This window comes from Natrix helvetica (assembly GCF_964273705.1).
Source record: "Natrix helvetica genome assembly, chromosome: 4".
Taxonomy (NCBI): domain Eukaryota; kingdom Metazoa; phylum Chordata; class Lepidosauria; order Squamata; family Natricidae; genus Natrix; species Natrix helvetica.
The window spans coordinates 79,696,872-79,718,007 of record NC_138550.1 but is presented as its reverse complement, the minus strand read 5'-3'; the positions used below and the strand labels follow the sequence as shown (position 1 = coordinate 79,718,007).

Below are 21,136 nucleotides of genomic sequence, written 5' to 3'. Positions count from 1 at the left end.
GATCCTCTTGGGTACACCGTGCAGGCGATAAATGTGTTTCACAAACATTTTCGATAATTTGTTTGTGGATGGCAATCCTGAGCAAGCAATGAAGTGTGCCTGCTTAGAAACCAAATCAATAACTGTCCAAATTACTCTATTCCCACTGCTGTCTGGGAGTTCCACGATGAAGTCCATTGTGACCTCTTCCCATGGTCGGTTAGGGCTCTCTGCTGCAGGTGCTGCAGGTTCTGGGCTCTTGGATTCAATCATCCCTGGCTGGCCATTTTCCTCCTTCAAGGCCTCCCCCTTGGTAGGACTCTTCGTCACCTTAAGTTGGGAATACTCTTCCAGAGGTCGTTTGGGCTTTCCCCCCTCTGAGGCCTCTCCCTTGGTAGGACTCTTTGTCACCTTAAGTTGGGGATCCTCCTCCGGAGATTGTTTGCCCTTTTCCTCCTCCGAGGCCTCCCCCTTGGTAGGACACTTCATCACCTTAAGTTGGGGATCCTCTTCCAGAGGTTGCTGGCCCAGATGACTCTTCTGTGGTGGCATCTGGGGCCCTCTCTTTACCGCCGTGGCGATTGGTACACGTGTTTGTTCTTCGGCAATTCCCTCCTCCGAGGCCTCCCCTTTGGTAGGACTTTTTGTCACCTTAAGTTGGGGATCCTCTTCCAGAGGTCGTTTGGGCTTTTCCCCCTCCGAAGACCCCCCCTTGGTAGGACTCTTTGTTACCTTAAGTTGGGGATCCTCCTCCAGAGATTGTTTGCCCTTTTCCTCCTCCGAGGCCTCCCCCTTGGTAGGACACTTCGTCACCTTAAGTTGGGGATCCTCTTCCAGAGGTCGTTTGTCCAGAGGTTGTTGGCCCAGATGACTCTTCTGTGGTGGCATCTGGGACCTTCTTCTTACTGCTGTGGTGGTTGGTGCACACGTTTGTGGCATTGGGGCTGGAGCCAAGCACTCTGACACTCTGTGGCCAAATTGACAGCAGTGGTGACATTTTATTGGCCCCCATGAGGAAAGGAACCTAGTTACACCTCTAAACTTCAGAACCTCCTCATCACATTGGACTGCTCTCCGTCTTGCAGCTTCCCCCTTGGTAAACCCTTCTTCCCTTGTGGAGATTGCTTCTCTGTAGGAAGGTGGGGTAACAACCTGTTGGGGCATTGCAGATGCACATTTTCCCGCCATCCAACCTGCAGGCCTCCCTTTGGTAATATCTTCTTCCCTTTTGGAGATTGCTTCTCTGTAGGAAGGTGGGGTACGAACCTTTTGGAGCATTTCAGGGGAGACTGGAACTGGTGGGGAGGTCAATCCCTCGGTTGGCCACTGCCCAGTTTTCTGCCATGGTGCCATCTGCTGAGGGAGGGCAGGTGCCCTCTGGCATCCCTCCCATCCATGACCTGGGGTTAAGACCCATGCCAGGGTTGCCTGATTCACAGGTTGCAGCTCAACCAACGATGGCTGGCTAGGGGGTTTTATGTGCCAAGGACTTCCTGCTGGATTGGAGGAGTTATGGGCCACGTAGGTGCCCTCTGCTGGCTTGAAGCATTTTTCCATGTTGATGGCAAAGGAGGTGCCCAGTGGCATCTTATCCATCCATACTCTGGGAAGAAGACCCAATCTGGTGGTGCTTCATTCACTGTTGCAGCCCAATTTGTGGCTGGCAAGTGAAAGATGCTGGCCAAATCCCTACTCCTGTGTCATTATCACCGCAGATAACCAGATGGACCATTTTCCTAGCTGCCTACTCCTACTGTCTCATCCACCGACCAGGCTCCACTTTGGGGCATACTGACGCTTTGAGTTGCTGCCCACTGCCAGAACTTCTTGCTGACCCTACCCCCTAGATGCCAGTTCTTCTCATTGACTGCTTAGAGACTGGTCCTGTCTCGTCTAGTGACGTTGCCCGCCACTCTGCAAAAGACTCCATCATCAAACAAATTTTGAACTGGGTGTGGAGGGGTGGCCCAAGGGGCCTGTTGGGTCTGATTTCAAAATGTACCATTGTAAGTGTGACAAATTGTGTGTTGTTAATGGCTGTTTGCTGTGGGGGGACCGGGTCATTGTTCCACCCAAACTGCACATTGCAGTATTAGAGGCTTTACACGTAGGGCATCCTGGAATGGTCAGGATGAAGTTTTTGGCCAGGAGTTACTTATGGTGGCCGAACATGGACAGGGAGATCAACGAATGGGTGGCTACTTGCACACGTGCCAGGAGTCCAGACCAGCTCCCCTAGAGGCCCTCCCTAAGGAGTGGGAGTGACCTCAAGCACCGTGGTCTAGAGTGCACATTGATTTTGCTGGCCCAGTTCATGGCCAGACATTCCTCGTAGTTGTGGATGCCTACTCGAAATGGCTAGAGGTAGTCCTGATGAACTCCACTATGGCAGAAGCGGTCATCAAGGTACTACGGAGACTTTTCTCCACACATAGTCTGCCCGACGTCCTGGTCTCTGACAATGGGCCCCAATTCACGGCCGTGCAATTTGAGACCTTCTTAGCAGCACAGGGAATCAGACATGCCCTCGTCGCACCATTCCATCCAGCCTCCAATGGTCAGGCGGAGAGAATGGTGAGATCTGCAAAAGAGGCCCTATCTAGGATGGGCCCAGGAGATTGGCAAACACAGGGTGGCCATTATCTGCTAATTCAACATATCACGTTCAGTGCCACTACAGAGAGAAGCCCTTCCGAGCTTCTCATGGGTCGCCGGCTAAGGTCCCACTTAGACCGGCTACACCCAAACTATTCTTCCGCATCGCCCCCTGACTCCACAAACAAAATTCAGAACTTTAGCGTAGGGGATTTAATTTACACCACACAACTACGCCGGGGGAACTCTGTGGATTCCTGCCACAGTGATAGGCATCACTGGGCCTCACTCTTATCTTGTAGAGCTTGAGGATGGTTGGAATTGAAGAAGGCATGTTGGCCAACTCCGTGGCCGCCTCTCCAAGTCCACTCTTAGGCAGCCAGAGGTAACTCCTGCTCGAGTTAGCCAAAGCCTTACCCAAAAGGAGCACGAGGTCACTCCTTCCACAGCCAACTCAAACCCGAAGTCACTGGGATACTTAGCTTCTTGTGTTGCAGGCCCGCAGTGAGCTCTGAGTGAACCGGCTCTAGAAGCTCCAGCCGAGGCCTCTGAAAAGTTCCAGGAGCTTCCAACAAGTGGAGCTGCAGGGCAAACAGGTCCATCTGACCTGTCCGAAGAACACCCTCCAATTGACCTGCGCAGGTCTGGCAGAGCTACCAAAAAGCCTGCCTACCTGCTTGACTATGTTACCAGTAGGATTATCTCATCTAAGAGGGGAGGGGTGTTAGATACTAGCTTCAGTTATAATGGTTTCCACCAAGGTCCTCTGTTCCGGTGGGAGCAGTGGTTTAATCTCATTGGTCGAAGGTCTGACAGCTCCCTATAAAACGGCTGCTGTCAGACTCAACCTTCGCTGGATTGTTCTTGTTGTGTTATAATAAAGAGATGTTGTTACCATTAGCCTGTGTGTGCCTGTCCATTACCCGATCTAACAGCTGTATTTTTGTCTGTATTTTTCTCTGCATTATTATCTCTGCATTTTTTTAAAGGCTGTCATCAGAGAACGTAACGATTGTTACAACCTGTAACCTCTGTCCCCTGCTCCTCACAAAGTCTAACGTCTTGTTTATTATTCTGACATGACTGTCAAACACAGTCTCTTTATAACATAAATACTAATATTCCTAACTTTTAATACATAGAAGAAATTATGGCTGTTCATGCCAATAAATAAAATAGCATTCCCAGTTGATATTTCTTTAACAATTTGGAACATTTCCCCCTTTTTTCTCTTTGTTTCTAAATTTTAAGGATAAAATTGACAGTATTAGAAAGTGCCAGAATCTAGCCTTACCAATTTCAGGACACTTCTAAGAACAGGAAACTGCTGCAATTAGAAATTAAGAATACAGATTGAATAGGTTTTTCTTCCTATAATGAGCTCCCACTCCATTTTCAGGAACTTTATAGAGTAATCACACTACCTAATCAAGCTAGTATTTCTGAACCTGGATTAGTACTAAAATAAATTAGAATAACAATGAATAGGAAACTGTACCTATTGGTCCACATAAAGAATTGCAAACTGATTATTTAGAGAGGATAACTGAAATACTTAAAGTGTTTTATTTTTAGTAGAAACTCATTAAAAAAGAAATCAGAATAATTCTGAGGATAGTACTGTGATCACTTAGAAACAACTCTTAATTGTTTCTGAAGACTGCCTAGAACAGGATTCCTCAAAAATGGTCAGTATCATCCCTCAAGGAGTCAATGTTATTATAGTTCATCACACAGTCAGCCAAAGGATAGCCAGATAATATTATATAATAATATTAAAGATAGTGTTGCAGAATATAAGCTGTTTCAGGTAAAGCTATCTTTCGCAATCAATAGGGGGTGATTTTACTGATGCCAATAGTGTTCAAGTGGTACTCCAGATGTTTGGGGAATACAGCCAGGGATTTCATCTGTTCCCAGTCTTAACCAATCATTGAATGAGGACTATCTGTATAGGGTTATTATTATCTGTGTGAGTTCTGGCAAGAGAATCATATAATATTGTGAACTCTCAATTCCAACTTGGCACATTACTGGGAGTGTTAATGTTTTTAATGGTTATGAGAACCAAATCTCCATGATACTACCGTGTTTCCCCAAAAATACAACATGTCCTCATAATATAGCCATGCCAATTTTTTCTGGTGGGCAAAAATATAACCCCCCCATATATAAGCCCCCTGGACAACCTCCCACCTCCGGCCAGGCAGAGCGCCACTCACCAACCTAGCAGTATCCCGAAGGTGCCAAGCCGTGGGAATCTGGGGAGAGGCAAAGTGATCATGTTGCTTGGTGCCTTTGGGATACCGCTAGATTGGTGAGCAGTGCTGTGCCCAGCTGAAGAGGGGTGTTGCCGGGCGGCTGTTCTCTTGTAAGCGGGCTCCCAAAGAGCCGGGCACAGCACCATTCACTGACCTAGGGGCATCGCCAAGCCTTGTGAGTGCCTGTTCGCCGCTGCCTGGCTCCTGCGGCTTGGCGCCTTCCAAATGCCAGTGAATGACGCTCTGCATGGCTGGAGAGGTGGGGGGGGGTTTGCATGAGCAGCTGTTCCGCTCTCCCACCTCCCAATGCATGGCCCAGCTCTCATTGCAGAGCCAGCGCACCTCTGCCGCCGCCATCCCAACCTGGCTTTTTCCATGGCTTCCAACCCGAGTCTTTCAGCAGTGGCCACTCTAGGCGCATGCTCTATGGTTGTACGCTCTGCAGGCAGCTGGCCCACAAGGGGGGGGGGTTGACTATGGGTCCCTTCACAAAGGAGCTGAAAATTCTCCTTGCTAAAATCCAAACAGGAAGAAATACTCCTGCGTGGCCTACATCCGTTCTCCCAAGACCTCTCTTGCTTGTCTGAGGAACCCTACACTGATTTCTTATATTACATTGCTAATGGTGATCCACATAATCACAGCATGCTTGGCAACTGATTATGCGAACAGTTGCCAAGCACCCAAATCACGATCACTTCACCAAGTGGAGGGGGGCCGGAGGAGGGCGCTGCAGGGCAATATTTCAAGGTGGCCAGAAGTGCTTTAAAAGCTCTAAAGTATCCTTGTCAAGGCCATGTAACTTTTGAGGGCCACATGTACTAAATTCTATTTCAGTCTGACCAAGTTAACATTTCATAGCATGAAAGAGAATCTTCCTGAATATCTATTTATTTAACTCTTTGCCTATCTCCATCTTTCAAACACAAATGCCTTTTGCAAAAACCTTTCACAAATTCATTGAAATGAATTTCAAAAAAATGCAATTATTAAAATATAACTATTTCATAACTGCTATGTACTACAGAAGCACTGGATTTTAGTGTTAAAAACAGAAAATTAATTTCAAGCAAGTTTGATTTGCCCTTGGAAACATCAGGGTATATTTTTTTCTTTTTACAAAACTAAAATTACTATTGATATAAAATTTTAAAAAGAAATAACAGAACATGCTGTTCTTTTGCATTGCCATTTTTTGTATAAGAAGAAAAGGCATAACTAGATTTTTGTAGGAAATATTCTTAATGTTTTCTCTTCTGATTCTGAAAATGGAATAACTTTTATTGATGATGCTCTTTTATCTATTTGCATGATGATCATCTAGAGGTGAAGTTTCCTTGCATACCAGAAAATAATTCATTTTGGTACTTTTAAAGTCCAGTGTACAATAGTAGGCAAATGCAAAATATTCTTTTATAGTATATATCAAATTATCAACACGTTCACTTACATCTATGCTTAGATTCAGTTTCATAAGAAGAGGTTTATGTAATTAACCTGGCTTTGTATCATTAACAAAATATGAATACATAATCCTTTTCCACATCTCTGTTAAATTTAGTGCCCACGTCATTATTAGTTGGTTACTGGTTAATTAGTAATATGAAATTGCACAGCTTCAGAGCATCTATGAATGATATAGTCCTATAGCCTTCTTTGAAGTATTTTTATAAAGATTATAACAATGATGATTTCTATCACGTAATAATCACGCAAGACCACCAATCTGTATTTATAACCACTGCACTTTCACAGATAATTGAAAACATTATATATAAATTTTATTGTTTCTTAGCAATAGTTCGCTGTTATATTTACATCCTCTAGGGTACATATAGCACAGGAATTTGTTGATTGAAAATGTGTGGGTTTTTTGCTATGTATAACAGCATTCTACTAATACGAATGAAAATGTTAATAATTAATATCTCTTCTTTTTTCCCTTGCAGGGAAATGATGTTAGAATTATCCTTGGCCAGTTTAATGAGGAAATGGCAGCAAAAGTATTCTGTTGTGTAAGTGCAAAAAGAAAAGAGATAAAGAAAAGTTTTGTCACATATCCCAATGATTAAATTAATAATTTCTTAGCTCATTTAAATGTTTAATATTCATAAGCACCTCTGAGAACATATATTGTACAGTGTAGCAGAATTTCCTTAAAATTCCTTGGTTTCATATATGTGTAATATTTTAGCTTGATCTGAGTGCAGATCGCAATTGGTTAGAGTTAATTGTCAAACATCCAAATTTTGATTATGTGACCATGGGGCAGTGGTGGGTTTTAATTTTTTTTACTACCTATTCTGTGGGTGAGGCCTGTTTTGTGGGCATGGCCTGGTAGTCATGTGACCAGATGGGCGTGGCCAACTTGTAAAATTTGATGAAACTCACTTAACAACGCTCTTGCTTAGCAACCAAAATGTTGGCTCAGAAACTTTGCATTTGAAGTGCCTAAGCTGTCAAGTTAGAAGACCCTTGCATCCCTAACCTTTTAGAACCACCCCCCCTGGGTGTTCAAACTTGACAGCTTTAAGACTTGTGGACTTTAACTCCCAGAATTCCTCCTCCAGTCATGTTGGCTCAGGAACTCTGGCATTGAAGTGTACAAGACTTAAAGCTATCAAGTTACAAGATCCTTGCACCCCCAGCCCTTCACAACCCCCCCCCCAAAAAAAACCCTTAAACTTTTTAAAAAACATTTTGCACCCGGGGAAAGTCGGAACAGCACACCAGCCACACACCACCTCCACTGACTTCGAGGCTTTCTCTCACACTGCCAAAACCCCTCAGCATTCTTCATCTTCGGTTGCCCCTTCAACCTCCCATCCGTGGAGGATATGCAGTGGTCCTTCTGAAGGGGCAGCTGAGGGGCACTTTCCCCCACCCCCCGAATAGTGCGTAGGCTTAGAAAAGTGAGAGGGGAGAGGGGAGCTGCTCTTTTTTTCCATTTCTTGGCCCGAAACAAAGCAGCGGTGAGGAAGGAGTCTCTGGTAACTGCAGCAGCAGCAGAAGTGGCTGCGGCAGCTGAAACACAATCCCGGGCAGTCAGTTCCCACTCTCCTTTCCCCGAGCATGTCCCGTTGCTGCTGCAATGGTGAATCTGCTTTTGAAAAAGCATTTTTAGGTGGAGGATTCCCTCCCTGATTCCAAAAACAGTGTGTGCAGAAGGCGCTGCGATCTAAATACTCTTTCCTCCATGATCCTCGCGTCTGTGGTGGGAGGAGGCTTGGCGGGTGTCAGAGGGGTGGAGAGCGCTTGACGGATCCTGAGGAGGTCAAGGCTTCTCCAGTCGCAATGTCTTCACCCTGAGACCATCACTGGCAGCCACTTCCCACAGCTCAGGAAGTCTGCACTTTCCACTGCTGCTTTTCAGCCTGAAAATGCTTTCCTACATGATCCTCATGTTTCAGGCCAAGCAGCATCAGCAGGAAGAGCATGAGAGTAGAGCTGCTCTGTGGGGCAGAAAGAGAGTCCTCCGCTCCTGTTCCTTCCTCAGCTGTTGGAAGAAGCCCGCACACGCTTCCTTCTCTTTAACAGCTGCCTGGTTTCCAATGGGGTGCGGAGAAATCCATGCATTAGAGAGGGAGGAAAAGTGATCCCTAGCAGTAGCTTGCCCTGCCCACCCACTTCCAACAGCCAAGTCCTCCACTCTGGCAAATGAAGTGAGTGGGCGGGTCAAGCATGGTGCAGACAGGCAGGGCAAGAGAGCAAGCGAGTGGCAACTGGGCGGGCAGGGGGAGTGAGCAGGGGGGCAGGCCAGGGGAGGGACCATTCTGGTACGGGGCCTCTGCAGGCCCCAGTATGGGAACAGATGCAAAATTATTCCAACAGATATGCACATACCGTACCGAACTGGTTGAAACCCACCTCTGCCATAGGGATGTTGCAATAGTCTATCTGTATATGTTAGTACATCTGCAAGTTCCCCTATATCATCTTGTTCTTAAACAACCTATGTCATCCAGTATATTATAATTCAACCAAAAACACTTTTGAACTCTCCCAGCTTCAAGAAAGCTTTAGCTAGAAATAAATGGCCAGATCATATTGCAGAATGGTGGATAAAATTAAAGCATACTTGGTGAATAGGTGAGGTTCTACTGCTAGAGTCCCACAGTAATTATTACTTATCACGGATACAAATGCCATGTTGTACTTTTCTAATTTTAAACCCTTATTTAAAGTAGCTTAGACAAGACAATTGACAATTCAAATGGCATATTAACCTAAATAAATAAAATTTCTGAACTTTTTTGGATATTTTATTTATAAAGGTAATCTTAGTCAAAGCTTTGCTTCTCTTTTAAGCCCATTAAATGCAAAGGTGTTTGTATTATAGCATGATTCAATTAATTGGACCTTTATTTTTCTACCAAAAAGTTTGAATTGTATATAGATATATGAAAATAGAATTATTTTTCCAAGCTATGGTTTATAATATTAAGATAAATGTTAGAAGCCTTTGAAGCTAAATATACAAAACATCAGTAGAATACTTTTGTCATATGTCTTATACATTCCACCAATGAAATGGCTTCTCTTTGTTCACATTTCTACTGTAGGCGTTTCATGAAAAAATGTTCGGCCCTAAATATCAATGGATAATTCCTGGGTGGTATCAGAGCTTTTGGTGGGAAAAAGCTATTCCAAAGCTGAATTCATCACATTGTCTTGGTATAAATCTTCTGGGTGCAATGGAAGGTTACATTGGAGTGGATTTTGAACCCCTCAGTTCGAAACAGATAAAAACCATTTCTGGAAGGGTAAGATAGTTTATTGTCTTCTGTTTGGGGCATTTGAAATAATCCATCAAAAATATTGTATTTCTATTGCATTGATTTCTTGCCACAATACATTACAACCCCAGTCCTAAAATTGATATACTGTATCTATATAAATGTAAAAATGAGAATTGGGCATGATTCTTCAAGTAAGAATATCAGGGCTGGCATTATATTTCAATAAATTAGATGATATTGAAGGGCATGTGGGAGAAATAAAATATATAAATAAGATATAAAATATTATACAATTTTCTGATAGATAGCTGTCTATTATCTGGGTTGGCTTGCTTAAGTACAATAGTCTGAGATGGACTGTTTTGTTCAAGTGTAAAAGCGAGAAGCCTGTCAACTCTGGAGGTGTACTCTTTGTTTTCCTATAAGACACTTTGATTTTTCTAGAGAGCAATTCCCTGCACAAAAGTGAACAGTTAACTATTAATAACTAAGATTATTATTAGTACTAATAATACTTACTATCAATAATATTACTGTACCTGTTCTTCAAGATTTTTGTAAAGTGGAATTTTCCATATAATTAGAACAATGTTTTTCAACATTGCCTGCTTCTGTAAAGAGATTTTAAGTTATTAAAATATGCTGAAAGGTAAAGGAATCCCGTGTGCTTGAAATGTTGGAATGGGGAGAGTAATAGGTCAATTTTCTTAGCAATGGAAATAGGGGAATATTTCCAAATTGAAAAATAGAGGAACTACAAATTTATAAGGGGAAAAAAAGATGAATAGGGGACTTACATTTGTACTTTCGTGCCCACTGGAGTTTCTATTAGATCATTAATAAACATCAACAGTTATTTTAAACTCAGTTTTGTCAATGAATTTCATCAGGCTAGTAATGTCCAAAACATAATGAAGATTCATTTTGTATTTAATGTAACAAATACTATTTAGAATTTTCAGTAGTGTCCACTTATCGAATTGACATGAAAAAGTGAGATTCTCTAAAGGATGACTAGTATTACAGATTTGTAATAGAATGACTAACTCAAAAAATGAATAATTACTAGGTTGCTACCACAAGCAGACTTAACTGAACATTTTTGTCTGCTAAGTTCTGAAAAAATTTCAAGTCTTATTGCCAGAAGTCTCCACCTTCAACTAAGCTCTAGAAAACATAAAAATATAAAGCCCAGGAAAGTAAAGACTCAATAAATTGTGTAAAATCACCTAACAGCAGACAGAATGGCTTACAATCGCGCAGTCCTATAGTTTGGAGACTATAGGGACACGGTGGCTCAGTGGCTAAGACACTGAGCTTGTTGGTCAGAAAGATCGTCAGTTTGGCAGTTCGAATCCCAAGCGCCGCATAACGGAGTGAACTCTGTTACTTGTCTCAGCTTCTGCCAATCCAGCAATTCCAAAGCATGTAAAAATGCAAGTAGAAAAATAGGAACCACCTTCAGTGGGAAGGTAACAGTGTTCCGTGCACCTTCGGCATTGAGTCATGCCGGCCACATGATGCTGGAGATGTCTTCGGACAGCGCTTGGCTCTTCAGCTTTGAAACAGAGATGATCACCTCCCCCTCGGGTCAGAAACGCCTAGTACATATGTGCGAGGGGAATCTTAACCTTATAGTTTGGAGAAAAAATTTAATCTGTATTATGAACAATGTAGTTTACTTTTTACTGTAGTCACCATAATAGGATCCCTAAGGTTACAATCTTTCAGGGAGAAGCTGATGCCCCTGTGAACAGCTGCTGTCCATAACAAAGAATTTAGAGATGGTGTTTGCCAACTTATCTGAGAAGAGTATTGCTTACTAACAGCTATAGAATTTAATGTAACATAGTTTCCACTCTTTGAAGTATCCCAGGTCAATACATGTACATCACAAATATTCTAGAAATGCTAGTCTATTGTTGTAGGATATAATAATAGCCTCTTAAAAATCTTCCCAAATTTCTCCCTGTCCTGTCTTCTATTAAGGAAATCAGGCTGTGGTTATTTTGAATTTATTACTCAGGCTCCCTTTAAAATCTGGAACATATAATTTATTCTATGTGTAATTTGGGGTACATTTAAGGGTAAAAGCAAATCACAGAAAATTCTGTGATAACACTGAAAAGTAAGAAAGCCAAAATATAAAGCTTTGCTGATATATACTGCTACTTTTTATTGTTATTAGCAGCACATTGTTTTACTGCAGTTTGATCTCATGAATTACTATGCAACTATTCCATGAGATATAATGTCTAAACCAGATCTGAAAACAATTTTATTTTATAAATGTGATGAGGAAGAAAACTAGGCATTTGAATCTACATGAGTAGCTGGCTATTTTAGATGAATATGGGATATTTGACTGTGTAAATCTGTCTTAACTCAGACAGATGTCTTTACCAGTTTAAAAAAAGAAAAGAAATTCTTAAAAATATATTTGAAAATTTACTCATACATAATAAAAATACTTAATTACGAACTGAATCTTGGGGGAAGAGAATAATACCCTGTTTTTTGGCACTAGTGAAAAATACTTAAAGTATCTTATGCAAAATTCACCCTTTTAGTTCCAATATCATAATATAACTAAACCTAAAATGCACACATGTATTTCCCTAATTCCATCTCTTCTCTCTTGCATATTTTAGCCTCTCTGTTAAGTTTGGAGTATAACTATTTATAAGTATGCATTTGGTGCTACCATATAAAATTGTAAAATAGTGCATTTATATAAATAATAAAATATTGCATTTCCTCCACCTTGTATTTCCCCCATTAATTATCTTTCTTGAGATTCATATAATTTCAAAGAACTTACAAAGATTTTAATTGTAATTTCACTTCAGACTCAATACATATATGGACTTTTAGTATATTAAAAGTGAATCACTTTTCACATTCTTTCTATAGACGCCACAGCAGTATGAAGAGGAATATGACCAAAGGCGTGGAAATGTTGAGCCAAGTAAGTTCCATGGCTTTGCTTATGATGGAATATGGGTAATTGCCAAAACACTGCAGCAGGCAATGAAGATTCTTAATGCCACCAACAGAAACCAAAAAATTGAAGACTTTAACTATACCAACAAAGAACTTGGAAAGATTTTCTTGGATGCAATGAATCAGACCAGCTTCTTTGGTGTAACGGTAAGCTTGCCTAATTTCTTTTACTTAAAGTTCATAACTAATTTTTCTCAACAATAATTGATATATTATTAAAAGGAAAACAGCACATTTACTATAGGATGACATTCTGCAAGCAGGAGGGCATAGATTAAAAACTTGGAACATGAATTGAACTGAAAGTTTAGGACTGCAGCAGAGACAATAGTAAAGAAGATTGGACTGATGAATAAGCAGAAAGAACTTGGAACTTCCCTGAGAATTTCAATGTGGAAGTATGAGAGGGAATTGCAATGTTTTTCTTGAATAGTTTTTAAAGTTGCAGAAAACTGTGATTTTAATAGATAGATAATTAGGCAGATGCTGCTCAATTTGAAGCAGTAAATCTCTGAATTGCTGTTTAATCTAATTTTCATTAAGCATACAATAGATCTATAAGATCCTTTTGCATTTTGGGTAACTGAAGTACTGTAGGTCTAAGATAATAGAAATTGAAAAAATAAATGGGAAAAATATTAAACACTACTAATGGATTAAAGTTTCATACTTATGGGAGAATAGGTAGAATTTTGCAGTAGGCAATAGATCTTAGCCATCTGATGGGGAACATCCTCAGTGAATCTTACCCTATTTTATGCTATTTTGATTTATCTTAAGAGCAAGCCAATTTAACTAGACTTGGATGTATTTAGACAGGATTGCTTTTGTAAATTCTCTTTTAGGAAATTCTGTATTCATCCCTGAGTCTTATACATTTACAAGAATTTTATATAGTCACCTACCTAAACAAATAACTCTTGATATCAGCAGGGACATAAATATTTTACCAATACTTACAATTAATTTTGGTTCCATTCCTCTGTTGTCCTGACTGCTTCACCATTATTAGATTTATTTCTAGTTATATATATGATCACAAATGTGAAACATTATTGAAGATTAAGTAAGAAAGTCAAACTTGATATGGCTAAATTTAACCATCTTAAGGTAAAATATCCTTAACTCTGCACATCTGAATCTATTCTGTTGTTGTTGTTGTTGTTTTAAGCAGGGCATTTAGTGTACAGAAGAATTGTATTTTGTAGAGCTAGTCAAAAGAAAAGTTAAATATGAATAATGTTTATCATACATAATAAGCTTGTGAAGCAGAAGGGATGTAAATGTTTTATGGGTTTCCCAGTTTGGTGCCTTGTAAAGGTCAGTCAGGAAGTGCATCTGTTTTAAAGTGTGCAAGAAATCTTTTGTAGACTATATGGAGATAAAGAATAATTCAGAGAATTTTTTTCATCTTGGCTTTTTGTCTGCTTACACAAAGAGCATCTGTAGAAATATGCTTTTGCTCATATACAATAGCAGAGGGTGTCCAGAAGTGCTTGACCTAAGAAATATATGGACTTCCAAGCCTTAATTAGGAATTAATCCTAATAAATATAAAATTTGATTGATTGCATTGCAAATAATAAATACACCATCAGCATTGACAAAATAACAGTTATTCTGTTGCAAAAGTCAGCTTTCCATGCTGTGATAATTTTAACTCCATCAAACAACAAAATTTGCCTATTCCGAGACCTGGGGAAGGATTCAAGGGGTACCAAATCCAATCTAAACATCTGGCTGACTGTGAGACCAACCATAAATACTTAACAAGTATCCCTCAATTCTGGTTTTCTCCCATGGCTGTGATAATGGCTATAAGAGGAATCCTGTTTTTTTCTGTCGTTTGAATTTGGTAATTGGCAGGAATTATCTATCAATATTCTGTTTATAGTTGAAGATGCAGTTCAAGAATACTGAAATTCTGGCTACTGTGATTAGCTACTCTAAATTGTAGAGGCACTTTATACTACAAATTCTGCCTACTCCATCTGGCAAAAGGAGACTTCCAACATTCTTAACTATGCTCAGATTCTCTCATCATTCTGATCAATTTAAAGATTGTAGTATGTTTATTAGAGACATTATATAGGCAGGTGGTCATTATCAGAAAGATCAGCACAATTCACCACATCATATTCCCCCCCACCCCAATTTTATAATACTGTAAAAAAAATCTGAAGTCAATGGCTAATACTAGCAATTCTGTTGCTAAAAGAATACATTTAGAAGGAACTACGCAACCAGCATTTATCTAAACACTCTATTCACCAGTGGTGGGTTTTTATTTTTTTTACTACCGGTTCACTGGTGCGTGTGTGCTCGCTCGTGCAATGCTTCTGAGCATGTGCAGAAGTGTCTGTGCAGGTGGGCGGAGCATCCCTCCACCACCACTACCAGTTCACCCGATCATGGCGGAACCAGAAGCAATCCACCTCTGTTATTTACTTTTATCATGTTGAACTATTCCCTGCTCAAACTTAAATTTCTTGCCTCTTTTCTCACAATCTGATAACAATCTTGTATGGGGAGCAGCAGATTAATCCTGCTTCACACAATGAACATAAATGATATGATTTAAAATAAGGACACCTGGTAACTTTACAGATTTTCCCATTTATGTCGAGACTTTTCTAACCATAAAGTAATTCCTTGATTTGTCTCTCTGAGCACTGCAACAATCTTTTCAGTTAAATCATTTGCTAACCAAACATTTTACGGTATATTTCAGTGCTCAAGGATTGCCTGAAGTTCAAGAACTATTAGGAATATTGAAATGTTTTATGCATCCACTATGCCTTCTCTGTGTGTTTTGTTAATGAATGAAAAGCTATTAGCCTGGCAGTGACTTGTGTAATCGTGGAGAAAAAATATTCTGCAGAACCCATAAAGAAATCCTTATTGCATTAGAGTGCATCAAAAGCTCTAAGAAATTCATGCCTAAAATAACAGAAACAGGCTATGCCAAAGATACTATTATCTGTAGAACAGAAATAAATAACTATTAATACTGTACATGTTTAATTTGTATAACACATGGTAATGAACATATTACCTCCTATGGACCAATTTCTTAAAGCTAGGATTGTTTGCAAAACCACTGAGTATATGTTACTGTTTTGATTACATTTAGTGCAAACATTGGTTTGTTAGTTTGCAATTCATAACATAGATTGTAGTATTTATTTACATATCCTTGTTTAATAACAAATGGTTTTTGGCTGGAATATACAGTATATTGTCAGGTATATTTCTTGTAGAACCTGCTTATTGAATCACAATTAATGATATTCAGAAGTAGAATTAATGATTGCCATGAACAAATTTGAACTTATTGAGTAGTTCTTTATTCCTTGGATCATTGCAGTTTAAAATTCAGATGCACATAGCCTTGGCTTTCATATCTTTATAATCTGGTATAATATTTATATTTCTAATAATATAAAGGTATAAAAGACCTTTAACTTATTACATCTTGTAATGAATGTGGAACAAATTTTGCAAGCTGGTTTATGATGAAATTACCATTTGACAACCATTTAGTCCATTGATAATTCTGTAAATTTTATGAAAATCTATATGATGTTAAAATTGTTGTTATTAGCTGCTTTGAATGTCTTCTGGACTGAGTGGATGAATTAACAACCATAATACAATCAGTTTACAAATAGCAGTTGTATTTTCTAATTTTTTTTTAATAAAACATCTCTGTTCCTGAGAAAACAGTCTGACTAAACATTGATTTAGGAATGCCATTGCCTTAAGACTGAAAAGAAAATTAAATGTCTAGCTGAAAGACAGAAATTGTTTTAAAAGATAAAAATAAATGAGGAAAGTATTAAAGCAAGATTCCTGCTAGCACACTTTGTGAATATTAATTCAGTATTGTATATTGTGTGCTAGGTGTTAAATCTTGTCAATGACCTTGCATATTGATCAATATTGTGGGGAATAAACCAAGATATTAAATGCAAAATAGAAATATGATTTTAAATTCAAAACAAGTGTTTTCAACAACATTAAGTGGGCTCTTAGTAAAAGCAACTAACTTTGTTAGTTAAATTTGGAAGACCACCTGACTCTTAAATGATTCTGGGAAGCTTGCCCAATTAAAAAGGGAAATGGACAAAAGCTAGTATTCCCTTAGGAAATCACAGGTGGCAAATCAAAAACAAACCACCAGGGACTCAACAAATAACCTAACTTCAGGCCTCGATGTAAAGCCACTTGTATTATTTCAGTAGAATACTATCAGATATTGCATATCATATTGTATGTAGTAATTATCATGATCATCATCATTGTGGTAACAAAATAAATAGGAGATGAAGAAGGGGGAAGTAAAGGGATTTGGGGAAAGATTATATTATGAGATAAATTAATGCATTTGAATGGACATAAATGGCAGTTAAGTTACCACTGGCTTAACATATAAGTAAAACTGCTTAGAGGATGCTGTTGTAGGAAAATCTCTTCTAATAGCAGATGCCATTCCATCAATGGGATTACAACACTAAATATGAAGTATTCTGTATTCAGTTTAATACATGCATCCATGCTGTTAGTGAAAAATATTTTTAGTTCAGTTTTAGAGGGTAGTTAGAGTTATCTTCTTTTATCACTGAATACAGTGATAAAATATGTTTGTGATTGTATTAGACGTCAACACATTTTTTACAAGGAATATATACAGAAAAAAGGATTTAGAAACTGCTTTGACATTTCAGATAAACAAGATCTGCTTTATTTGCTAGCTGAGCTCCTCCATTAAGGATAATGAGTAATCACCAAGTTTATTTTTAGTAACATTAGTAGTAGCATTAGTAGTAGCATTATAATATACATTGATCCTTCTGAGCAGGTGAGTTGCAAAAATGTAAGTTGACACAGAATGCAGTGTTTACATTGATTAATTAGAGTAGAAGTTTAAAAGTTTTTTTAAAGCCATAACTTTTTGATTTTCACTGGAATGGAATAAATTTGCCAGAAAACTAGACTAGATAAAATGAGACTTTTATCATAAATTAGAATTGTAAACCACCCAAAGTCACTTGGCTGAGATGGACAGCTATAAAAATTGATTAAATAAATAAATAAAAACATAGCAAGGGATTTCAAGCTATGCTTCTTTAAAATCTTATTTTTCAAAGAACTATTGATTGCTTGTTCATTTGTAGACAGACTGTGATGACATTTGTTTTGAGGACAATCCTGATTCTCAAGGAATATGCATGCCAATTTTCATATTAAATATCCTATCCTTTATTTGATTTGAAGAAGACTGAAGCAAAACTACAGAGGTTAACTTATTGGTTTTCTCACTGAGTTGCTGGGGCAACTCACAAAATATTAGAATTATCAATTAGAATGAGAGACAAGGCAGCAATAAGGTAGAAGAAATGGTGAAACTGGGAATTCTCTGTTAATTATTTTCATCACACTGTGGATGAGGCAGCCAGTCCTGATCTAATAGTAAAGGTAAAACTGATTTCAGATAGAACTGTCATTCACTAAATCCAATACCTTCTTCTCCCTTCTCCACATTCCAGCATTATATCAAATGACAACAGATTTTCTCCGCTCCCTTTGCCCCTATTGACATTTGCAATGTACAGTATGGGAGTTCTAGAGAAATAGTTTAGGAACTAGATATTTATGGAGGATTTTAATTCTTGTCTACCTGAAGTAAATGAAATTCTGTTTGAAATTACTCTGCTTATGGTAGATCCAATAGAGAGCTGTACTGAACTGAAAATTTCAGTTTAGGGTAGGTTACTTCAGCCACTTTGCCCTGAAGTGGAAAAAGCCTAGTAAATAATTTCCAGTTGGAAGCTCTACTTTCCTACTAGTTACAAAGCTACATTTAGCCTCTCTCTTTCCATGCATGACCATTTCCACTTTGGAGAATGTTTGTTTGAAATATTCAGGAATTATTAACTCTTAATTAAAAAAAGAATAGGGATGCCTTTCCAAAAGAAGTTCAAAATTTTAAGGACAGCTTGCTTGAATCTGACCACATTTCAAATTCAGATGGTGGCCCATTTTGATTTAATTTACCACAAATGCCTATCATTTAGTTTTGTGCACAGGAATTAGTTTGGTGTTTTTTTTTTTTTTGAGTATTTGTGGAGTAGAAAGAAGTCAAAGTTTTTAAAAATACAAATAAAATGCAATATTTGTCATAGATTTCATTAAGTTACTTCTAAAAACAGTATCGGGAACAATTCTTACATTTTAAATGCTTGTTAAAATAAGCTTTAGGTATTATTTTCATATTGTATCCAGAATAATTTAGTGTATTCCTGTTTTACAGTTGTTGCTATTTGTCTAGTTCTGGTTAAGATTCGTTAATTTTATGAAATTTTATTAGGCTACCAACAGTTCTGCTTTAAAAACAAATATTAGGAGAAAATTATTACACCAATGTAATGTAACTTTTTTCTTGAGTTTAGCTCAATCTTTGTGAATTTAGAAGGGCTTCCCTTTTTCCAAAATGTTTTTTTTTACCTTTTCTATCTAACATCCTGTTTAGCTTTCCAAAATTAGCTAAAATCTACCATATACTGCCAACTAGATCAATGTAGTAATTAAAGTAGTCAAAATTTCCAGTTTCTAAATCCAGAAAAAAACCATGTTTCTACCCATGAAATGCTAGTTTTGCAAAAATAAGGATTTAAAAATTTTCCTTCAATTTATATAGCAAGACATCTACTATTTAAACTTCTGCCTGAATTGGTATAAATTGGAAAGACTGTATTACAAACCTTTCATTCTTATTTTCTTTTTTTACTTAAGCATTGAGTCATTTCAACAAGTAGTAAACCGAAGACCATAGGTGCAAAGCAATGCAAACATTCTTGTCAAGAAAGTTGCATTGCTACAATAAATCACACTTGCCAGGTTATATTACTGCATGTTAAACTGGATTAGAGCTTTGGCCACTAAAATACAGTTTGATCCAGCAATCTGAAAGCACTGTGCAAGCAGATTGCCATGAATAGAACAAGCTTCAATACTACTTCTTCTCGGTGACTCTACTTAGAATATTTGGAACAGTGGGGACAAGTATAATAGAACTATGAGTATGGAAGCAGATACATGTTTATTTCCTTATGTCGATGGGGCCCCACATTTTTCAGTCTATCAGTGAAGGGGTGATTGTGTTCCTGACCTCTCCACTGAGTTTTTTCAGTAAGCTCTGCCTCTCAACAATATGTTGGATTACCGAATCCATCCAGCAGAGAGTAAATTCAGCCTGTTTGTCCTTCACTTTCTCACTAGCTATAGTGAGCACATCACTTTCAGGGATTTTGTGAATCCCACCATTTTTAAATGATAAAGAAATCAAAAAACAAGGGAGAAGAAAAAACTATTTTCTGGAGAGCCACCAGAAGTTTTGATTTGGCATGTAATTGATTTGTAGATGATGTCATTGTACACTATTGAGACTATTGACATTGAAACAATCTGCCCTGGATGTGTGATGTTTTAGCCCATTTATATGTCCTTCAGAAATTCAAAGATTACATATGGTCATATAATGCAGCATAATATGTAGACGGGCTCAATACTTGATGGTATATAAACAAAATGTTTGTCTTTCTGCATTTGGTGATCTCAGTTAAAATAGTGTTTCTTTTAAAATGCGAATCCCTTCTGGTTTAGACCACATGTATTAAGTCTATTTATCTTCCCCAGTCTGTGAGTGATGTTTTAAATACATTAGTTATACTGCCTGCAATCTGTTATTAGGTGTCAATGTACTGTAGGAGATAGACTGGTTAGATGGTGAGTTTTGGTGTCTATTTTTAGATTTATCCTCTTTAATGTTTGGCTTCTAACTTGTCCTTTAAAAAAATGGAATTTTTAAAATGTTGCTGTTGCTGAGAGTGACAGCAGTATATGAATCAGTATCTTAAAAAGTTTCAGTTTGCACAGCTTTGTGCGATCTATCTTTAATTATTCACACATCTGGCTCTTAATTGGTTTTTCCAGTAATTTTGTATTCCAGTTAGTTGCGGTAGATGAGGAAGCCTCAATCTGGAGACAAGCTATTTATAATATTAACTTTTTACCATAATGTTGTCTTTGCATATTTACCATCTCTATTATGTCCCTTTAGAGAGATGGCAACCAGAATTGTATAGTGTTCCAAATCTGATCTTACCATAAAAAACATTGATACCCTGAAAGTTTTATTTGGATTTCTTATCCTTGAATGGAATTTGCCTTGTTTGTTATTTTTATGGCAGCTGCACACCGATGTGCTGCTTTATTTTATTTTATTCAGCTCAAGTGTGATGAAAAAATGTCTCAGTAACAACAAAAATATATGTTCTGTATATCTGTATTCAGAAGTGAAGTGTTGCATTCAGTGAGACCTTTTCTAAGGCAGTGTGAGTAAGTTTGCCGTCTTTTGAGTCTAAAGTTGGGAGTCCTCAAATGCTTTGCCTCTTCAGCGTGTTGTCTTCAGTGCCATGAGGAGGGTTGCCCATTTATAAAACACTTATAACTGTGGAGCTGGTGGGATAGCAAGTAAAGGAACTTCAATTTTTCTAA

General features: G+C 38.4%; 1 protein-coding gene across 1 annotated transcript in view; it reads left to right on the top strand.

Moving 5' to 3' along the window:
- The window catches only part of GABBR2 (gamma-aminobutyric acid type B receptor subunit 2), a 379,869-nt gene that overhangs the window by 119,135 nt on the left and 239,598 nt on the right, over nucleotides 1-21,136 (top strand). The window contains exons 5-7 of the mRNA XM_081953377.1: nucleotides 6,785-6,850; nucleotides 9,398-9,598; nucleotides 12,488-12,724. Of these exons, the coding sequence (XP_081809503.1) occupies nucleotides 6,785-6,850; nucleotides 9,398-9,598; nucleotides 12,488-12,724 (504 nt within the window). The remainder of the gene's footprint in view (nucleotides 1-6,784; nucleotides 6,851-9,397; nucleotides 9,599-12,487; nucleotides 12,725-21,136) is intronic.